Source organism: Carassius gibelio, chromosome A1 (genome assembly GCF_023724105.1).
Source record: "Carassius gibelio isolate Cgi1373 ecotype wild population from Czech Republic chromosome A1, carGib1.2-hapl.c, whole genome shotgun sequence".
In the NCBI taxonomy this organism is placed as follows: Eukaryota; Metazoa; Chordata; class Actinopteri; order Cypriniformes; family Cyprinidae; genus Carassius; species Carassius gibelio.
In genome coordinates this window covers 18,942,559-18,965,835 of record NC_068371.1, presented here as the reverse complement: position 1 = coordinate 18,965,835, position 23,277 = coordinate 18,942,559, and the positions used below count along the sequence as shown (strand labels likewise).

At 36.6% G+C, this 23,277-nt stretch overlaps 1 protein-coding gene across 3 annotated transcripts in view; it reads right to left on the bottom strand.

Moving 5' to 3' along the window:
• Positions 1–266: 266 nt before the first annotated feature.
• LOC128016387 (LON peptidase N-terminal domain and RING finger protein 2) overlaps positions 267–23,277 on the bottom strand; it is a 97,344-nt gene continuing 74,333 nt past the window's right edge. For all 3 annotated transcript variants that reach the window (XM_052600890.1, XM_052600968.1, XM_052601052.1), the window contains 5 exons: positions 15,438–15,559; positions 15,041–15,199; positions 2,032–2,194; positions 1,787–1,936; positions 267–1,588 (listed from right to left, as the gene is read on the bottom strand). In XM_052600890.1, the coding sequence (XP_052456850.1) occupies positions 1,430–1,588; positions 1,787–1,936; positions 2,032–2,194; positions 15,041–15,199; positions 15,438–15,559 (753 nt within the window). In that variant the 3' untranslated portion in view covers positions 267–1,429. The remainder of the gene's footprint in view (positions 1,589–1,786; positions 1,937–2,031; positions 2,195–15,040; positions 15,200–15,437; positions 15,560–23,277) is intronic.

The window sequence follows — 23,277 nt, the reverse complement described above, 5'->3', positions numbered from 1 at the left end:
GGATTCACCAGAGTAGAAGTTCTTAGGGAAGTTCATGAGTGTATGTTTACAATTGAAGTGGAACACAGCAGTATATGGCAGTCGGGGTATAGAGTCCTTATAGGTCACACCCATTTCATTCTTCTTGATCAGTTCCACAGACTATCAGGAAAGATATTGAGGTCACATGAATGTAAATACATGTAAAACATTGTGATTAAACAAAACGAATATGATTTAAATTCTTAACATTTTATGTAATATAAACAAAGGCAAAGAACAAAATCTTTTATTTTAAAATATAAATGTTTTATTTCACATTGATTTACAAATTTACACAATAAAAATAAAAATACAGCATTTAAGTAGTAATTTGAACAATAAAAGTTGATAACGGACATACACAAGACATGCATATCACAGAGACAAGAAGAATGAGGAATAAAGAAAAAAAAGAAAAGGAAAAAAAAAGCTGTTTGAACGTTCAAAGGCCTCCTATTGTCTATAAAGACTGTTATATAGCCATAAGCCACCCATCCACACATTGCACGCCGTATACACATTAAAACAGTGCTTGTTCAAACATGTTTTACAGAAGGACTTTACACAATTTGGCTCCAGTTTACAATTTACTCATTCTGATATGTTATTTTGTTTTTTTATTTTTTCCAATTAAGATTAAATTCAAGACAAAAATCACAAATAGACACTTTAAATATAAAAACACACCTGTGGTTGTTACTGAATATCATTAAGGCTGTATTCAAGGTTGGATAGTGCAGCCTTTTAAATTAAAAAGTGGAAAACTGAATGGACATCAGCAGGGCGTTGCCATTTCTGACTGAATTCAAAGTTTCTGAATGACCTAGGCATCTAAATGTATATAAGAAACAAAAGATACAGAGAAAGCAGGGTTACAGAACGTCATATTAAATAATATGTTTTCCTTTAATCATCTTTTACAATATGAAGCACATGGATTTTTTTCAATAAGGCCCATATTGATAATTGCAAGCCCATGGGAAACATTTGGTCAGTCGTACACACCATCTCACCATAAAACAGAGGTGGTATTTTCAAAGGACCGAAGGTGCTTAAGAAAAAACAAAGTTCCCACTGTCTTCATGTTTGCTATAGTTAAACTGGTAAACGATTTGACTGCAACTGAACTAAATGAGAACTTCCAAATGTAGGGCAGCAATAATGATCTCTCTCATAGCAATGACTACAACTTAAACCACCAATACTAACTGATGAGCCTAAATTAACCTATTAAGAATACAAATATTTTTATTGAACAATGTCCCAGGTGACTAATTGGTGAAGGCTGCGTGCTGCAATGACGGACCAAGATAGCCAGTTGAAGAAACCTCAGTGACCCCAGCCTGAATCAGCATTCCCAGCAAATAGGTTAATTTTGATAAACATATTTAGACCAAGAACACATCTATCATCGAGGCCGCTTGCGAGTTACAAAAATTAGGACCCTGCGGATGGCGACCAGCCGATCCTTAAGAGAGTTCATGGCAAGGATGGTCAGCTGGGCTTTGTTTTCCAGTGGCAACACAGCCAACAGCCACCAACACCATGCAGGGCCATTGGGATTACCCTAAGAAAAAAGAACAATCAAACATTAGGACTGAATGTATTAGATTGCTATTTTAAAATTGCAACATGAACCTGCCTATAAAGCCAAACTACAAAAATTTTAAATACTGGTGTGATATGATAGTAATCTTGCCTCCAACCAGTCTCTATGAACAATGATTTAGAACAAATGTGAGAATGATTTGGCCTAAACATTCACCTGTGGATCAGAGTCTTTGACAGGAAGCTGCCCAAAGTGGCTGATGATTTGGTTCTTCATATCATCTTTAAGGGTGGTGAACCAACCCAAGGCCTGATCATACACAGAGTCATGCAGCTTCAGGAGCTCTGTCAACTCCTCTCCTTCAACCTGAACACACATGCAACATCATATATGGTCAATGTGGAAGACGGATATGGACTCTTGCATTCATACTACAATTGAATGCAAAAATATACATTTACCTTCTCATCCTCCAAATATTCAATATTGGCTGTGTGGTATCCATCTCTCTGGCCATGACTGAGCACTTTGAAGCGCGCAATGCCTATGGTGTCCACTACAGAGCGCCCATCAGGAAAAAACTTGACATCCCTCACCTCCAGCATGCAGCCATGGTCTGCAAACCTGTCAATCACAAACCACAGCCATTTAACTCCATGTCAGGATTTTATGCACTTCATTAACACTTCTTTCTAATTAGGACCAAAAGCAGTGAAAGTATATGCACTAAACCCAGTACACATATAGATATCATTGAGCTGAACATACATAATATAGATTGGGGCCTTTATGCACCTAGCTGAAGCACCTTTGGGAATAATTACAGCCTCAAATCTTTTCTGGATAATATGTATGGCTGTAAAATATATTCAAATAAAATCAATATCGTAATATGTTTTTGTGCAAATGTCAATTGCACAGGCTGCATGAAATTAGACTCAAAATGATTAATACTGTAGATGCACGCAAAATTATCCATGTACTGCATACATTTTATACATGTATCTTATGAACCACATACAGATGTCTTTATAAAAATGTTCTATTCTGCATTAATATATCATAAATTGCTCATGCAAAAAGGAATCCATGCATATGTGGATCGGGTGACGCGTGCATTAATTGACGTCTAGGTCAGGTCGATCTTGTTCAGTTCATTTGGATTTTGAGACTTCATTTTCGCAGTTAACAGCACTACACGTTCCACACAAACACAACTACTAATGAACAAGGCCCAGAGCAATTCATTAACGTGTACACGATTAAAAAAATTGCAAATGTTCGTTACTACATTGAAACAAATGCTTTTCAACCAGTGTCTGCAGAATTAAGAATTACATTAATGTTTTGTTCAAATAGAGACATATACAAATGTATTAGTTTGTATTAAATCATAATTTGTGCATTTAGGGATTCAAATGTGCTTTTTTGGATCAGGGGATGCGTGTGCATGCGTGTGCATTCATCCACATCTCTTCTGAGTTGATTCTATTTGATTCATTTGAATTTTGAAACTTTCGTTCCGCCCTTTAAGCCTTGCCCAATCCACACACACAGCTTGCGATCCACGTACAGCTGAGCTAAAGAAAGACTGTGACTACTAGATGGCACTACAGCCCCACTCACATGCACATGCGCATTCCTTTGTGTACAGTTTTATGAATGTTACATTGCTTTCTTTGTTTCTTTTTGGTTTGGCTATTCTCCTCTGCCCGTGGAAATACAAACAAAAAAAAAAAAAAAAAAATATTGAACTGGTTTTAACTTAACTTGTCTTAAGACACAGAAAAGCTTATATTAATTTGGTCAAACAAGAACTTCATGACAATATCCTACCATGTTTTTTATTAGGGCCCGAGCACCGAGGTGCAAGGACCCTCTTGTATCTGCATTGTTTATTATTATTAGGGCTCAAGCCTGGAGGACGAGAGCCCTATTGTTTTCCTTAGGATTATTTATTATTATTATTATTATTATTATTATATATTTTTTTTTTCTAACATTACGGGGGCTTTTGGGGCCCTTAACATGCTTAAAAAGTCTTGAAAATTGGCACACACATTGGAACCTGCGGCCCTTAGGGCCGGGCAGAGACTGATACACGGGCGTGGCACAGGGGCTCTACAGCGCCACCTGGAATATGGAGGGCCATATATCATACATACTTGTACGTAGACACACGAAACTCGGTACACATATAGAACTCATTAATACAAACAACTTTCATATTGCATGTCATAGGCTCCGCCCAACAGGAAGTTGGCTATTTAGGGTTTAGTATTCATATTTGTCGTCAAAGTTTTGGGGGCTTTTGGGGTCCCTAACATACTCAAAAACTCTTGAAAATTTGCACACACTTTGGAATCTGTGGCCTTTAGGAGCCTGCAGAGGTTGGGACCCGGGCGTGGCACAGGGGCTCTACGGCGCCCCCTGGAACACAGTCATAAATGTTGATGTATAGCTCACACATACTTGCACGTATTAATATGAAACTCAGTACACATATAGATCTCATCGTGCCGAACAACTTGTGTATTGCATGTCATAGGCTCCGCCCAACAGGAAGTCAGCTATTTAGAGTTATGTAAAAAGCGCATGCTCTGGAATTTGATATACTTGTCATAGGTTTTTTACTCGATTGCCACCAAACTCGGTCAACATGATCTCAAGACATTGGGGATGCCAGGGGATTTTTGATATCTCGAACGGTTTGCTCGTAGCGAGGCGTTGAATTTATGGCGAGAATTGAGAAACAGGAAGTGTCTAATACCATCCACATACATTTCCTGATTTTAATCAAACTTCATCAGATTATTCATTGTATGATGTCGATCGCATAAATGTGACTATTAGGAGTCAAAGTTATAGCACCACCAACTGGCAGCAGGAAGTGTGTCATTTTCAAAATGCTTTGAATTCAGCATCTTATTTTTACTCGATTTGCTTCAAACTTCATCAGAATAATGTTAAAACACAGCCGATATAAATCTGCTGGGGGGATATTGATATCTAAAAATATTGTTGCCGTGGCAATATGTCAAACTGGAATACTTCTCAGGTGATTTTGGGGCATATAACATGCTTAGAATTTCATCAAACTCAGAACACATATCAGTATTAGTGACAGCTAGACACTGGCAAAAGTTCATAAGAGGGCGTGGAAGAGGCACTCTATAGCGCCACCTTTTGTCAAAAGTGGGGGGGTTAGTTTTAGCTACAGACACCAAACTCAGTACAAAAATTGTTCTTATTAAGACGGACAACTTTCTATTTCACAGTCATCAGCTACGACCAACAGGAAGTCGGCTATTTTGATTTGAATGTGGATTGTTTTTTACATTTAGCTGTGAATTAATGCATACTGCTCAGAGGAGAGTAACACTATACACACCAAACTTTGTCTACATGTTGAAAAAACATTGAGGAACTTAAATTGTGAATGGGTTTTGGATAGCTTGGATGGTTTTGTCGTGGTGATTTTTTTAAATGACAGTAAAAATGGAATTATTAATTTTCCTGCATTTTTAAATTCCAAACACTTCAAAACCTTTTTTCATACAGAAAAAAGTTATTCTGAGTAAATATGCATAGTTTCATGACTTTACAACACTGTATGGATAACAGAAAATTAAAAAACTGTCAGACATCTCATTTAACTCTGTCCCTCTGTTTGAGTGTGTGTGCTTAGACTTCCATTGTCTGAGAGAAAATGCGCCCCTAGGTGCAATTCCCGGACTAAAAAAGGGAGGAGACTGTATTTTGGTTTCACTTTTAAATCGGTTACAATACAAATAAATACTTGGATTTAATTCACACTGACAAGCTAAACCAACATATATGATTATTATCAGGTCAGGGCTCATTAATAATTGATGTGTGGTCAGTGATACGTGAGAAACACGAGAGAGGAATCACGCTCTGAGCAGGAGCGTGTGGAATGATGAGCTCAGAAAAAACGAGTTTATTCTTATTTTATAGCTATTAAAAATAAAGTATTGCAGCGATATCACACAATTCACCAATTAGAGCACACCAAGAGCTAAATTAAGATGTTTTTGAACTGTTTGTGTGAAAATGAAATATTTGGGGCTGCCTATCTGAAATCTCTGCCTCCGATCAGCGCGTACAGTGTCACAAGTTCAAAACAAACGAATTTATTCTTGTTTAAGAGCTTTTAAAAAAAAATTATTGCCATACATGCACACAATACACCCATTATAACACAACACGAGCTAAATACAGGTGTTTGTGACCCGTTTAAGTGTGCAAGACTGTTTGAAAGCGCGACTGGCAGAATAACATGTATCTCTCGAGCTGCAGGATTCTGCCTTTCGTCGTAAGAACGAACACATCACGGACAAGATTATTTCAAAATACATAATAGCTTGGCTAATATAAACGAAAACAGCCACGTGAATATAAACTTTTGAGAAATAAATCTGAAGTGGATCTACTGGGTTTGAATATTAAGTGACCGCATTTACCTGCTTCTGTCTTCAATTTTAATCTATACATATATAAAAGGAAACTCATTCGTCTTGGCTGCTTTTTTTAAATGTCTGTGCATATTTATTTATTTACTTTTTATACATTTGGTATAATTTCATAGTTTATGTATTATAATTATAAAAACATAAATACATTTAGCCACTTACATAGAAATATCTTAGGCCTTATCCTTTTCTGACAGTTTTAGGGATTTTTAAAAATCCTAAAAAACCTTATTTGTGCTGCAAATAATAATTTCAAACTCATTTGATACTGACCTATGACATCCTGTGACATGATATTTATTTGAATTTACATAATCTCATGGATGTTACAGTAAATCTGTTCAGCTCACAGATCAAGACTAAGCTGTAATGCAAGCAGAACTTTCACAAATGCTTATAGGTTAATAAAATCATTGTAAAAAAAAACTTATAAATCATTTAAGGATTTGATAACACTGTAAAATAATGTCTAATTTGTTAACATTAGTAAATGCATTGGTAACACTTTATAATAACTGCACTCATTAGTAAATAGTCAGTTTATGCTTTATAAAGCCTTGTCTTAACATTAATAGTCAATACTAAGCAGTTTATAAATACAGCTATAAATAGCTTGTTCTTGGTTTATAAGCACATTTATTAAAAAGGAGAGTAAAGGGTCAGTTATCTTCCTATGAAAAATAAAAAAATAAAAATAAACAAACAACAACACAGATTGATACAGAACTCAGAAATATTTATTTCAATATGCAATAAAAGTAAACTGTACACTTGAATTATATATATATATATATATATATATATATATATATATATATATATATATATATATATATATATATATATATATATATATATATATATATATATATATAGTAGGAGACACATTGGGGATGGTAAAGGTTTTGTCCACTTGGTGGTGCTGTGGTTAATTATATATATATATATATATATACACACACACACACATATATATATGAAATTTAAACATGCGCAATTATACAAAAATCACTTTTTAAAAACTACAACAAAAAAATGTTTGGACTACAACAAGCATTTTCCGGGATTTGTGAGATCACAAATATTGACGAATGGGATGTGAATTGGTTGAGCTGCACTAGAGAAGGCAAAGAGTGTGATATACATGTAGTTGACCGTGAAGACTGGAAGAGAAAAAAAAAAAAAAACTATAAAGGCACTTTTCCTTTACTGATAAAATGAGCCAAAAAAAGACATTTCACTCAGACTGAAAAAAAAAAACAAAATTATTAGATCTTCATGAGAAATATTCAAAATTAGATCACTACAGTAATTACAAAGTAAAGACATGACCACTGGACAGCAAAATGCTTACTGGGTCAGAAGAACAGAAACACCTAAACTGCAAAATAATTAAAGTGAAGAATTAGGTGTGACACTATAATGGAGCATTTAGTCTAGAGTGCCACCATTTTTCAGAACCGCAACTTTCCTGGACTCTCAGAATTACAATGTGTCAGGTTCTGAGAGATGTAAAAGATCCCAAAAAAGGACTTAATTAGAATAGCATGATGTATTGTGGAATACTATATATTAAGAATTTATTTATATATTGGCTTTATGAACAGAATATTTTGAGTGATTCTTGAAGGACTAGCATCCCCTCCTCTTGTACGACGGTTTGAGGAATATCTCTTCCAGATAGTACCCCGACTCCCTATATGCAGAGTATGCGGTCTTCATAGGGCACCAACTTCCAGAGGGGACACCATCCCAGTTGCTAAAAAAAAAAAAACATCCACCATTCTCCCATCCGCGCTCGCGATCACTCGCACCTCATGTTTGCGGCTGAATTTTTGAATTTTGGATGGACATCAGCCCGGGTAAAGGACATAAGCAATCAGGCACAGAGAAAAGAAAAAAGAAAGTAAAAAATAATAAATTTGGCTTGACATTGGACATTCGAGAGTCTCAAATTTAGGGACCGTCTCTAAAGTTACATGTGATATTGTTATACACTTTTCTAACATCAGTAGCATTTGAAGAGAATGACTTACAGTCATAAAAACAACTGTAATTGTTCATCTACATGACAGCTATAATGCACAATTAAATTGAATGTTTAATGTTTATTAAAACAAATTGTAAGTCATATGTAAGTTATGCTACTTTTTCACATGGACTCAAAAGCAAATTTGAAGCTCAATAGCATTTGATGAGAAAGACTTTCAGTCATAAAACAATTTTAATGTGTTAATTTAGGTGTCAGCTACAATGCACACCTTATAAATTTTATATATATATTAAAATAAAGTGTTACTAAAGTTATATATATTGTTCTGTGTATCTGATTTCAAAGTTTAGATGGGTCGGATTAACCCTTTAACTGCCATATCCCTTAAAACTTGATTGCCAGAGGGTTACTGTAAATGCTTATGCCCGCTGGGCACAGTTTTCCCGATGCCACCGGGGTGGCGCTGCACTGACGGCTTGAGCCCGCCATCCCTGCTTGCAGCTATATTTATTCTTCTTCTTCTTCTCCCGAATGAATCGCATTTTTGAGGGCTTTAACATGCTCAAAAAGTCATGAAACTTTGCACACGCATCAAACCTGGTGAAAATTTTCGTCTGATATAGGATTCAGAAGAGGGTGTGGCAAAATGGCTCAACAGCGCCACCTATACCAAGAAAATCAACAGCCTTCCAGCTATGTTTCACGTACATGCACGAAAATTGGCACACATATGTAACACACCAATACCTACAAAAAAGACTCTTGGAGCGAAATTCTAAACCCAACAGGAAGTCGGTTATTTTTAATATTATGAGCATATTTTGTGTAATTTTGGTCATTTCCATGTGTTGTATTTTAACGAACTCCTCCTAGAGAGTTCTTCAAATCAACACCAAATTTGGTATGCCTAATCTAAAGGCCTTTGCGATGTTAAATTGCGAAGATCTTGAGTTTTCGTTGAAGGGCGTGTCCGTGGCGGCCTGGAATTTCGATGTGAATTTCGAAGATTCGCCATGAAAAATGAAGTTGCTATAACTCACACATACAATGTCCAATCTGCCCCAAACTTCACATCTTTGATGAGACTCCGAACCTGAACAGATTGACATGCCCATGTTCAGTTATAGTCATAGCGCCACCTATTGGCAACAGGAAGTGACATATTTTACGCTGCGACGAACTACTCCTAGAAATTTTATGACATCAATGTCTTTTTTGTGGTCAGTCTAATCTAAAAGCCTGTGCGATGTTCAGTTGTGAAGATCTTGAGTTTTCGTTATAAGGCTTGTTCATGGCGCCGCGACGAAGTTCGATGTCTCGCCATGGGAATAAAAGATGTTATAACTCAGGCATAAAATGTCCGATCTTCCCCAAACTTCACATGTGTGATAAGAGTCCTGGCCTGAACAGATCTGCAGGCCAATATTCCACTGGGTGTGGCAGAATGGCTCTATAGCGCCACCTATACACTTTCAACGGAGTGCACCTCGAGCTATGTTTCACGTACATGTACAAAAATTGGTACACACATGTGACACTCCAATACCTACAAAAAAGTCTCTTGGTACGAAATCCGGATCCCAACAGGAAGTCGGTTATTTTGAATTTTCCCTTCAAAATTGGTGTTGTTTTTGCCATTTTCAGGGGTTGTACTTTAACGAACTCCTCCTAGAGATTTATTCAGATCAACACCAAACTTGGTCAGTATAATCTAAAGCCCTTTGCGATAATAAATTGCGAAGGACTTGAGGTTTCGTTAAAGGGTGGGTTCATGGCGGCCTGACAAATTTCGATGTTTCGCCATGAAAAAGGAAGTTGCTGTAACTCAGACATACAATGTCCAATCTGCCCCAAACTTCACATGTTGGATAAGACTCTTGACCTGAACAGATCTACATGCCAATATTCAGTTACAGTCATAGCGCCACCTATTGGCAACAGGAAGTTACATATTTTACACTGCGACAAACTACTCCTAGAAATTTTATGACATCAATGTCTTTTTTGTGGTCAGTCTAATCTAAAGACCTGTGTGATGTTTAGTTGTGAAGATCTTGAGTTTTTGTTAAAAGGTGTGTCCATGGCGCCGTGATGAAGTTCGATGTCTCGCCATGGGAATAAAAGATGTTATAACTCAGGCATAAAATGTCCGATCTTGCCCAAACTTCACTTGTGTGATAAGGGTCCTGGCCTAAACAGATCTGAAGGCCAATATTCCATCGAGTGTGGCAAAATGGCTCGATAGCGCCACCTATACACTTTCAACGGAGTGCGTATACACTTTAAACGGAGTGCACCTCGAGCTATGTTTCACGTACATGTACAAAAATCGGTACACACATGTAACACACCAATATCTACGAAAAAGTATCTTGGTACGAAATCCGAATCCCAATAGGAAGTCAGTTATTTCGAATTTTCTCTGCAAAATTAGTGTTGTTTTGGCCATTTTCAGGGGTTGTACTTTAACGAACTCCTCCTAGATATTTATTCAGATCAACAGCAAACTTGGTCAGTGTAATCTAAAGCCATTTTCGATCTTAAATTGCGAAGATCTTGAGGTTTCGTTAAAGGGCGTGTCCATGGCGGCCTGACAAATTTCGATGTTTCGCCATGAATTAGGATGTTGTTGTAACTCAGGCATAAAATGTCCAATCCTGCCCAAACCTCACATGTTCGTTAAAAATCCTGCCCTGAACACACACTGTTAAAAATCGCTGTAAAAAAACGGCCAAATTTCGACAGTAACATACTGTTTTTCAGTAAAACAGTGCATTCTGGGTAATATTCATCGTTTTCGAGAAGGTAGCCTGCTGCTATATATCGTAAATTAACAACGTTCAAAGTCGACACTCAGCGGCTGTGTTTCAAATCACACCCTACACCCTCATTCACTATTCCACATGAGTTTACTAATATAATCCACCTAACAGAGAGAATGAAAACTAATTAGTGAATTCAGACAATGATCAACAGCTGCTGTTAACGAGTAGAATCACTGAAGAAAAAAGAAACAAGACAAACACAAGAAATACAACTGACTTCAGCCACAGCTTTAGATGAAATCAACTGAAGATTTAAACAATCAACAAACAGCTTTACCAACTTCACTCATTACTAACCAGACTGACTTTATTTCTATCAGATCAGAGATCAAAGATCAAAAGATCTTATTGAGAATTACAGAGATTTAGATGATAATGTTACTGTTTCGTCTGACGTCACCATTGTGGAGATCAGTGTTTGCTTTAGTTGGGCTCCTGACCCTTGACTTTTGTACTTCAACTTTTGTTTCATTGTTATATTTGTATTTTTATGATACATCTGTTACAGCAATATTAATCTTCATGGTCAAGTGACTATGACGGTTTCTGTCAAGCATGATCTACTAGACTGACTTGTTGCTATTATAGTCAATTCATAATTTGGTGTTGAAATATATGAGTGAATAACACTTTTCTTTTGTTTGTTTCTTCAATTTTATAAGATTGAACGGTAATGTGATTATCTGGATATGGATTTAATGAAATTTTGAGCTTTAAATATTTTGGGCAGCAGTCCTCACAACACTGAAAGAGAGACATCAACAATCAGCATATTAATCTCAACAATGGTGACAATCAAAAGGTTTATGATGCAATGCATGCTGGGTACCAGCACAGGATAAAACTCATCCATGACTCCCAGCATGCATTGGGGCATGAATAAATTATGCCCCTGAATTGTTCACTTATTTTCTTGAATTCTTATGTGCTTATAATTTTGCATTTGTTTTAAGTTTTAGTAGCATGTGTTGTGATGTTCAGAACTGATCTGTTCATTTATTTTGTGGATTGTCACCATTGTTGTGATTCATACGCTGATTCTTGATGTTTCTGTCTAAATTTCAGCAAAGGTTTTTTTTTTTATGATTGAAATTTTCTCAACAGTCTTTTATAACTTATGGCTCAGAAGTGTTCCTTCTTATTCTGTAGTATCAATATTCAATAAGAGAAGAGACACGGGATTAGATCAGAAATAATAGTGTTTGTTCTTGTCAATATATAAACAACAATATCAGATTTTTTTTTCTTCTGTGTACTTTTGTTTTGCTATAACAAGTTCCAAAGACACATTGTTATAGCATGTTAAAAAAAACCTTAGTTGTTGAAAAGTCATGTTCAAGAGCCCAACTAAAGTAAACACTGATCTCCATCATGGTAGTGAAAAAAAACACCTAAACCTATTTAACTCTCCATAAGTTCTTCTGTAGACATCTGACAGAAATAAAGTCAGTCTGGTTAGTAATGTGAATCTGGTGAAGCTGTTTTAGTAGTTGTTTAATCAGATCTTGAGAGATTTGATGTATTCTTTTATTCAGTTGATTTCATCTAAGCCTGTGGCTGAAGTCATTTGTAGATCTTGTGTTTCCCTTTCCTTCAGTGATTCTGCAGGTGTTTATACTAATGCTCAATCATCAATTAATCACCGAATTATCTCATTAACTTCACTGATTCAGTGTTACTCTAACACTCTGTAGTGTGCACACATTATAAGTGTTCATTTAAAACTGAGGATTTTCTTGTGGGGTTTAAAGGGTTAAAGATTTAAGATGAAGAAAAAACAGCATGAAACATAATTTAACAGTAATAAACTGTAATTAATTTACAGGAAACAAACTGTAGAAAAACAGTTATTTACTGGCGCCCCTGCTGCCAGTAAAAAACTGTTTTTCAACTGTTTCTTGCCGTAAATTAATGGTTGCCAGCAAAAAAAGTGTTTTTCTACAGTTTGTTGCCGTTAAGTCAAGGAAAAACAGTAATATACTGTAAAATGTAAACGTCAGATTTACCAAATGAAAAAAAAGTTAATTTAACTAAAATATTTGTGAACATCCATAGAAAAAAAACTAGGCAAAGTCATACACTGATAATGAGAGTAAATACTGAACTTGACTGTATTAATGTGTGTTTGCACAAGAGAAATCGTTTAGTTTAATGTAGTTTTGTTGTTCACCATTGTGCTGGAGAGTAGAGCCTTTGCTTCAGTCAATGATGAGCCACAATTTCTGATTTTCTGCTGCTTTATGTAAAGGCAGTAAATGTGGAGTCGCTGATACAGTGATGATCTCTGCGTTAAGTTCTTCAGCACATACATGTGTGCTATAGCTGACAATGAGCTGCAGTGATTTGAGTAAAAGTCATGTATTTAGTTACTTTATTACTGCACATTAAGTGTTTGCATCGTTATATTAAGAAATATTCCTTCTCAGTGGACTCAAATGAAATAAGTTCATAGTGGTAACATTGTAGGAATGCTAGTTTTAAAAACTCGAACTGTTTGAAGCAGTGGGAGTGGAGTTAATTTCCATGGTAGAATTTACGGTAAAATACTGTTAAAAAATAAGAGTGGTAAATTAATGGTTAAGAGCTGTAAATTAACAGTACTTTACTGGCGCCCCTGCTGCCAGAAAATTACTGTTATTTAACGGCAATTTTTTTTACAGTGCATCTGAAGGCCAATATTCCATTATAATGATAGTGCCACCTGCTGGCAACAGGAAGATTGGCACATATATGAAATAAACATTGATATATTCTACTTATATTTATGAGTTTAAACGCATATTTCTCACCGTTCACCTATTAACTAAAGCCACTCGCTGCCGGTGAGCCCGGGTGCGAGGGCCCGTTCATCGCTGCTTGCAGCTTTAATTTCTTTTTTTTTTCTTCAAGTCAACTTATTATTATTATTATTATAATAATAATAATATAGGCTTACAACATTAAACCAAACATATAGATACACTATAGAATCTAGATATATTGGTTAATTAAAACAGCCCGTAGTACAATCCGTGCCGTTCAGCCTGAGCTTGGGTCAAGCACATGAAGAGGACAATTTTTTAATGTGAAGGTTTACATAAGCTTAATAAATAATAGTCTGTAGCATTCAAATTCAAGTAGCCAACATTGTGAAATGGAAGCATTTGGATTTGTGTCAAATGAGAGAGTAGGAAGAAGATTATAGGGCCAAACAATAATAATAATAAAAAAAAAAAACAGAACAGAACATTTTTATTTGCAAACATGTCTGTATATGTACAAAACTGCTGCACAATCATTTAATCCCGAATCAAATTGAAAGGCATTTGTTTGTAGTTCATAAGATACATGTATGAATATGATGTAGTACATTGATATTTTTGTGTGCATCTATTAATCATTTTGAGTCTAATTTCATCCCATAACAAGGTGCTTTTCTGAAACCTTTTGAGTACCTTCAGGGTTACTTGATGTATTAACCTTTTGAATTGCAATACCAAACAGATTTCCTTATTAAGGGTGCTTTCACACTTGGATCACGTGCCTGGTCCGAACCAGAGTTCGGTTGCTCCCCCTCCCCCCGCTGGACTGTGTTCATATTATAATATTTGAGTCCGAACCGCGGTTCGCTTGCGTCATCAAGCCAGCAGCTGTTTACCCCATTGCTTGGCAACGACAGCACAGGAGAAGGCGGCAAATGCATAACATTACTCTCTGCACTTTTATGCATTACGTTTTTGAACTGTTCATTTTGTTTATAAAGCTTCGGTACATAACGGCACTTGCGTCTGTCTTACGGATGTACTGAAAATGTTCTAAAGAACGTTGAAAGCGAAAATAAATGAGATGTACAGCTCTCTGCTTGCAGCGCGTCAGTCACGCTCATCAGGAAAGTGAGTGAAACACACACACAAACACACATTTTCATCACATAATTTGTCATTAAAAGCAGTTCACTTCCGTGATTTGGTACGAAGCCTACTCCAGATCACCGTTTTTAAGCGGACTCGGGTACGGTTCGCAGCTGCACATCTGAGTACAGAAGAAAGAGTTCACATCATTCAAACGAACTGAACTCTGACATCAATCGAACCCGTGTGTGCACCAAAAGTGCTAGTGTGAAAGCACCCTAAGTAAATCAGTGTAGACCCACACTTTAAATTGATTCAGTGCCTCTTACCCTTTCAGTTCATCAGCAATGCACATGCCAAACTGTTTCGTTCCAGTTTCCATAGATCTGCGAATCATAAGCCTGTATCGAGGCTCAAAAACATGCAGTGGGCAGGGAATGGTAGGAAATGCCATGGTGCAAACAAAGATGGGCACTTCCTGGTTCAAGCTGAAACAAGAAGAATATAAAAATGTAATATGTACACATGAACAATAGACAATACTAATGTCCTGACAACAAAAACAGGGAACATTTACTATACAGATGGCAAATAAATCATTAACTGTTTAGGGTATAACAAAGATACCAGCCTTTGAGAAGTGATCAAAATCTAGGTATGTATAGACATGGTGCAATAAAGACCAGAAAAGGGTTAGGAAAACCATTATATTCAAAGTCCACTTACTTTGACAATTCTTTCAACTCCTCTTCATGTACTTTTTGCCTTTCTGATAGCTCATCACAAAAGTAGCGCTGCAATAACTCTTCCATTATAAGAGTTTTGTTGTATGCTCTAGTGGCCAAATACTGCAGAACAGAAAGATGTGTTCATTTTGGATAAGAAAGCAAGTATCTCCTCAGTGACTAAAATCATCTAATTAAAGGGGGGTGAAATGCTCGTTTTCACTCAATATCCTGTTAATCTTGAGTACCTATAGAGTAGTACTGCATCCTTCATAACTCCAAAAAGTCTTTAGTTTTATCATATTCATAAGAGAAAGATAGTCTGTACCGATTTTTCCCGGAAAAACACGACCGGCTGGAGGCGTGACGTGTGGGCGGAGCTAAAGAATCACAAGCAAGTAGGCTTTTGCGTTTAGAGCATGTGGAAGCTGTGACATTACGTGAGGACAAAACCAACCAAAACAAACCATGGCTAACAGTCAGATTCAGAAGTTTATTTATGATCCAGAATCAGATCCCGAGGCTGAAACTGAACGAAAGCAGCAGCAGCAACGAATCGCTCCGAGCGGGGCTCGAACCCGGGTCTCCGGCATGGGAGGGGACGCACTAACAAGGAGGCAGAGATATTTGAAGCAGTTTTACTCACCGCCTGCGGTTCCAACACACGATCGTGACCCTTTTTCGTTGGGATTGCATCATCCTTAAGAAATAAACGATACGCAAATCCGGCGTCAAACAGGGCCATGTTTGTAAAACAAGCATCTTCGAAATAGAGGGAACAAACAAAAACACTTGCACTACTCCGTTGATGCTCTGTAAAAATAAACTCTATCCACTGGTCCCTTAATGCTGTTTCTCTTTTGGTAATCTGTGCAGGGTTGTCTTGCCCTGGCAACCAAAAACACACTCCTTTTGTGACATTTAGCGACGCTCTCGCTCTGATCAGTGAATGCCTGTTGTGCTCTCAGTGCTCTGCTCTACGGGAGCGCGCGCTCTTCCGGCAGAAGTGCCCTCAGGACCCATATAAGGAAATTCCGCTCCATCTAACGTCACACAGAGCCATACTCGAAAAAAACTTTCCGAAACTTGTGACAAACCGGAAGGAGTATTTTTGGAACAGAAATACTACTTCAAATGTACAACTTAATTTTTGAAACTTTGTCCATGTTTAGCATGGGAATCCAACTCTTTAACAGCGTAAAAAACTCAGTATGCATGAAATAGCATTTCACCCCCCCTTTAAACAGTTTTGCTTGTGTTCTCATAAACTGTCAAATTATACATTTATGCATACATTTCTTTGAGGAGAGGACAATATGTTATGCATAGACATCATGTCTGTATACTAACATCATTACATGTTAAATGTAAAACAACGTTATCCGTTATCAAATGCCAATTCACCATGTGCCCGTTCTTCATACGTCACTTATTACATCCCAGATGAAATGTCACATTCATGATGATATCATTGTGCTAATCAGGATCTGACTAATTCTGTTCTTCGAACGCACCTGTTTTTGATGATAAGTATGGCTGAATTAAATTATCTGAGATAATTGCGCGTTCATGGGTTGGTTTAAAAGAGGCTTTGTATCGATACCAAAAACCATGATCAGTAATTCAGTGATTGGCTGGTGGCAAGACGACAATTTAATGACATCATATAATTAAAAAAAGACACCTGAAGAAGAACCTGACAAATTTCTGGACTAGAAGGAAACAGCCAAGCCAGCAAAACAACATAAATGTTATAATAGATAAATTAAATTTGCACTGTTTTTATTTAATTTTTTTCTTGCTTCCCAAATATTGAGATTTGCGATGTATTATTTATTACAACAGCATATTGGGGATGAAACAGTGATGCATGGCAGCTGTAATTTTTCCCTAATATTTTTATTTCCTTAACTACTTCATTCAGTGACTAGCCTCCACCTACTAGCAGTTTTAGTTTCATACTTTATCATTTTGTAAAAATAAATCAAGAAATCATATTTAAAAAAAACACCCACTAATGCAAAGTCCATTTACAATTGGCACAACGCAGTCAGGTAGGTAACATTCTCTTGGCTCAGACTGCCAAACAGAGAAGCATGATTTGTGATTCCACACATTTCCACTGCTTTAGAGTAGACCCCAACCAATATATTATTCTCCTGATTTTATCAACCAATCAACCAATATGAGCCTGTTGCAGATTAGGGCTGAATTCAATATCAAAATGTATTGTGATATGATTTTTTTCAATAATGGTGATATGATTTTTAAACACATTTACGATATTTTGATATACATTACCAGTGTTTCCCATACATTGATTTATTTGTAGAGTTTTACTTCATTGAATAAACATAAGCACTGCACGTTTTAAAATCAAAACACATTGCGGGTGTTTTATATTAATGTATCTCTGAAGGGAAAGGACTTTCTTCAGAAAAGTTTTGATGGCATTTTCATTTTATCTGATAAAGAAGTGTTCATGAGCGGAGCTGATTTGATTACAGCCATTACTGGGGAAACTGCTAGTTCTACTGCTCTCACAACAACTCCTGCTGGCAGACAATCAGTTTCCATTTTCAATAAGCCCGTCTCCAGCAACATGTTTTAGTTTTCTTTTTTATTTAGTTTTCTGCAGCAACTCTGAGCACTTTACATACTCTTTATACTGGCTAAAACACTAATCAAAAGTTTTTGAACAGCAAGATTGTAAAAAGTTTTTTTTTTTTTTTTTTAAGAATTCTCTTCTGCTCACCAAGCCGGCATTTATTTGATCCAAAGTAAAGCAAAATTAATATAAGTTTTAAATATTTTTACTATTTAAATAATGTGACGAGTGGGGCGGGGCCGAGAGACGTGGGAATGAGGAGTGAGGCCAGGTGTAGTTATTGGAGATGAGCTACACCTGCGACCCACCACCGGTTTCGAGTCCCACATAGGAGATGGAAGGATATAAAACTGGTGCGACCACCGTGAAGGCTGAGAGAGGACCAGGCCTGGGCAATATTTTATGTTTGCTTTTTATTTTGTGCGCACCAGTCGTCCGTGAGGGGCTGGTGCACTGTTTTGTGTTTATTTTTGTCATTAAAGTTTCATTTTGATTGTGCGCCGGTTCCCGCCTCCTCCTTCCGGGCTTCGGCACCACTGTAATAATAGAAGTCCATAATCATCGTGAAGGAGGAGGCGGGAACCGGCGCACAATCAAAATGAAACTTTAATGACAAAAATAAACAAAACAGCGCACCAGCCCCTCACGGACGACTGGTGCGCACAAAATAAATGTGTGTGTGTGTCTATATATATATATATATATATATATATAGGCCTTATATTTATTTACTGTTTAATTAAAAATAGCATGCATATGATCCTTTGTGTAAAGGTCTTCTTTTAATTTTTGTTTAGTAGACTGTAGCCTAAGACTATCCTACATTTTAAAAATTAACAAATTAAAAAAAAATTATGTTCTTTTATTTTTAAATGTTACAATGTTATATCATAATGTTATTGTTGTTTTACTTCTTTTATCTCATTTTACAATTACATTCATTTCGCAATCCGTCCCTTTGCGCCACCTGGCGGTAGTTTCGCGAATGATTTCAACACGCGACTGAATTACAGTTACCGCCGCGGTATAGGCCCAGATAGGCTGGCCACCTACTGTATCATTTTAGAAGAATGTTCTTTTCAAATAATCTCAGTTAACTAAATGTATAAGCTAACGTCAATTGCTGTGATTTTTACGATGACAATGTTCTACAATCAAATGTATATGCATCAATATGTCTGAGATAATTTCCAGTAGCTGTGTAAACAGACTTATATGTACAGGTGCCCAGCACGACAAGAACACATGTAAATGACTACAACAAAACACACAATCACAGTTGTTATGCTGGTTGCTTCTTCACTTAGCATGTAGAGAAATACAGGAATAACTGAAAATTTCTCTTAAATGTGCCACAAATGTTTTTTAACCTATGTTTTGTAGTAACCAAGAGAAGTATCATCGCAGAAGACATGGCAGAAGTTCTTTAGACACCTGTGAACACCTCACAGAGGACATTATTTTTAATATACTTCTTTGACTGGAATAGTGAGGAAAAATTAGAGTCCATGTGTACATGTAGTACATGTACATGTACAAGTACAAGTACATGTCTGCACTGACCATGATTGTAACATGTAATAAAATGTTTTCTGCAACATTTGGGGGAAATCTTAAATGAAGAGACAAACTGACCAAAAGGAAGCTATGTCTACTGAATGTGTATTTTCCGAGCATTTTACTGTGTGATTTACTTAGGGGTGAGCGATATGATGATTTTTAATCATGGACGATAAAAATGTATCCACAATCTGCTTTTGAATAAATATTGTAGTATCATGCTACAGCGCACATTCTATCAGCTCCAGTTCTGGCGCCTCCGTCGTATACTGTAAAACGTCACATACATTTACAGCAGTATTAACTCAGTGGCAGAGTTACTCTTACATTATTTGCATGTGCTTTTAAATGTTTCATTCGCACAGTATACACACCAAGCGCACGCCCTGAAGCCTGTCAAACAGTGCCTGATTATTGAACAGAGTAATCTTTTGCACTAATACTGTCAAAACACAAGGTTTACATGTAGACTCAGTTGGTTATGTATAAAATGAAAGTAAACAGTTGAGAGAAAAAAGTATAAGTAGCTGTATATTAGATGTGTGCAGGTCTTAAAGCGATAGTAGGCCTATTAAACATGCAGCTTACTGTCAAGGGATAGATCACCCTAAGATTTCATTTAATTTACTCATGGTCACATTGTCCCAAACCTGTATTAATTTCTTTCTTGTGCTGAACACAAAAGAAGATATTTTGAAGAATGAGGGTAACCAAACTGGTCAACATTGAATTTGATAGTAGCAAAAATACTATGGAAGAGAAACTTTTGAAAGTTTTTGGTTTTCATCGTTCTTCAAAATAGCATCTATGTTCAGAAGAAAAAAGAAACTCATTCAGGTTTAAAACCACTTTTGAGTGAGTAAATTGTGGTATAAAAACAAACACTATGACAGAACTGACAGACAGCTGACAATTTTTTTTTTGGGGTGAACTATTCCTTTAACATTAATAAAACAACAAAACACAAAAGGAAAAAATAAAAATCACTCACTCCTCTTGACTGAAGAAATTAAATACAGTTGCTTTAGGAATCAGTTTATATAGTGTTTTATTTTTATATTTGTTCATTTAATTTCTTGAATGCTCCTGCTAAATACACCCACTGTACCTGAAAGTAAAGTACTGTTTGTTTTATTTGTATATTATGTGTAGTAGTAATGTGTATCTTTGTATTTTTTTATAAATAAAATAAAGATAAATTATATATTTTTTTCCATATTTCCCACCCCTAGATTCACTGTTATTTTTCCCTGCACAGTGAAGACTAGTGAAAAGTGTTTCTACTAATTTACTTAAAAGTATAGTTGACCCAGAATTCTGTCATCATTAAAATTATTACACCAATTCCCCCTCATTTTTTAAACCCCTTTTCTGCAGAACTACAGAAGATACTTTGAAGAACACTAGTAATCAAAACCAACAGGTTTGAAACGTGTAGAAGACATATAGGGAGTGAATTACTTTTTATTTTGGGTAAACTATCTCTTTAATTAGTTAAGGCATTCATGGTTGACCTGACTATAACGGCAAGATCATTTCCAGAAGGTCGGTGGATTTTGGAAGACCTATGCAAGATTATTGAAGGTGCCAGGATGGAGTTTAAGCCAGCAAAGTCGAGGAGCATTGTGCTGAGAAAAGGACGCGTGCATGACCACTTTCGCTTCAGGATTAATTAATTAATTCCCTTTTTACGGTCATTTCAAAAAAATCACCACAGCAAAACCATTCAAGCTATCCAAAACCCATTCACAATTTAAGTTCCTCAATGTTTTTCCAACATATAGACAAAGTTTGGTGTTTCAAGTGTACTTCTCCTCTGAGCAATATGCATTAATTCACAGCAGAAATTCCCAAAAATCCACATTCAAATCAAAATAGCTGACTTCCTGTTGGTCCTAGCTGATGACTGTGAATTAGAAAGTTGTCTGTCTTGATAAGAACAATTTGTGTACCGAGTTTGGTGTCTGTAGCTAAAACTAACCCCCCCCCCCACTTTTGACAAAAGGTGGCGCTATAGAGTGCCTCTTCCACGCCCTCTTATGAACTTTTGCCAGTGTCTAGCTATCAGAAATACTGATGTGTGTTCCGAGTTTCGTGAAATTCTAAGTATGTTATATGCCTCAAAATCACCTGAGAATTATTCCAGTTTGACATGTTGCCACGGCAACAATATATTTAGATATCAATATCCCCCTTGCAGATTTATATCGGCTGTGTTTTAACATTATTCTGATGAAGTTTGCAGCAAATCGAGTAGTAATAAGATGCTGAATTCAAATCATTTTGAAAATGACACACTTCCTTCTGCCAATTGGTAGCACTATGACTTTGACTCCTAATAGTCACATATATGCGATTGACATCAAACAACGAATAATCTAATGAAGTTTGATTCAAATCAGGAAATGTATGTGGATGTTATTAGACATTTCCTGTTTCTCATTTCTCGCCATAATTTCAAAGCCTCGCCACGAGCAAACCGTTCGAGATATCAAAAATCCCCTGGCAATTTTTCATCCCCAATGTCTTGAGATCGTGTTCACCGAGTTTGGCGGCAATCGAGTAAAAAAACCTATGACAAGTATTTCAAATTCCAGAGCATGCGTTTTTTACATAACTCTAAATAGCTGACTTCTGTGTACTGTGTATGTGTACTGAGTTTCATATGAATATGTGCAAGTATGTGTGAGCTATACATCAACATTTCTGACTGTGATACAGGGGGCGCCGTAGAGCCCCTGTGCCACGCCTGGGTCCCAAGTATAGCAAAAGTATGGCACAAGGTGGCGCTGCCACCAAACTTTTTGAGTACCTTCAGGGCATGGAGCCGAATATTTTTGTAATTTGCGAAACGATACGATTCTGCGTTCAAAAAATACAGCAATATTTTTTAATATAATTAATTAATATAGCTGCAAGCAGCAATTACGGGGCCAAGCACTCCAACGGCAAATGTAGGAGCTAAGCATCGCATGAGGCATCACACCAAATACATTAATGAGCAATAACAGCAATTTTGGGATTATTGTAATTGAAATGGCTAAAAAAAATCATAATACCACCTCTAGTAGCATGATTACTTGGCTTATCAAGCTTGACCAATAGGTGGCACTGTTATAAAATCAATTTGGTGTACTCTGTGTGACTTTGCAATGACACACACAAAGTTTGGTGTCAATATGCCAAAGCATTCCATGGATACAGCCTTAAGTGTCATTTTCTCATTGTACCTCAAATTCGTCGATGTGGTATGCGAAAACGGATTTGTCTATCGACTCAAAATCCATAACTTTGAGTAAGCATAGTCTGAAGATCATTTGATTCGAATTTGGTCAAAATAGAACATACGGTTGATGAGGAGTTCGAAAAAGTATGTTTTCAACATAATTCAAAATGGCCGACGCCTAAAATGGCTGACACAGGAAAATTGGATATCATTCGACTCGACATGACTCACTGAATCTAAAGAGACCAGTTGTGTGATTTTTGGCCAAACCATTCAGAAGTTATAAGCCAAAATATGCATTTTTCATATCTCCTGACCACTAGGTGGCGCTGTGTCGAAACACTGCAGGTAGTCTCAGTTCATGCTTGTTATAACACACCCCAAGTTTGGTCTCAATATGACAAACCGTTGCCGGGATATAGCCTCACGTGCATTTTTGCGTGCTTT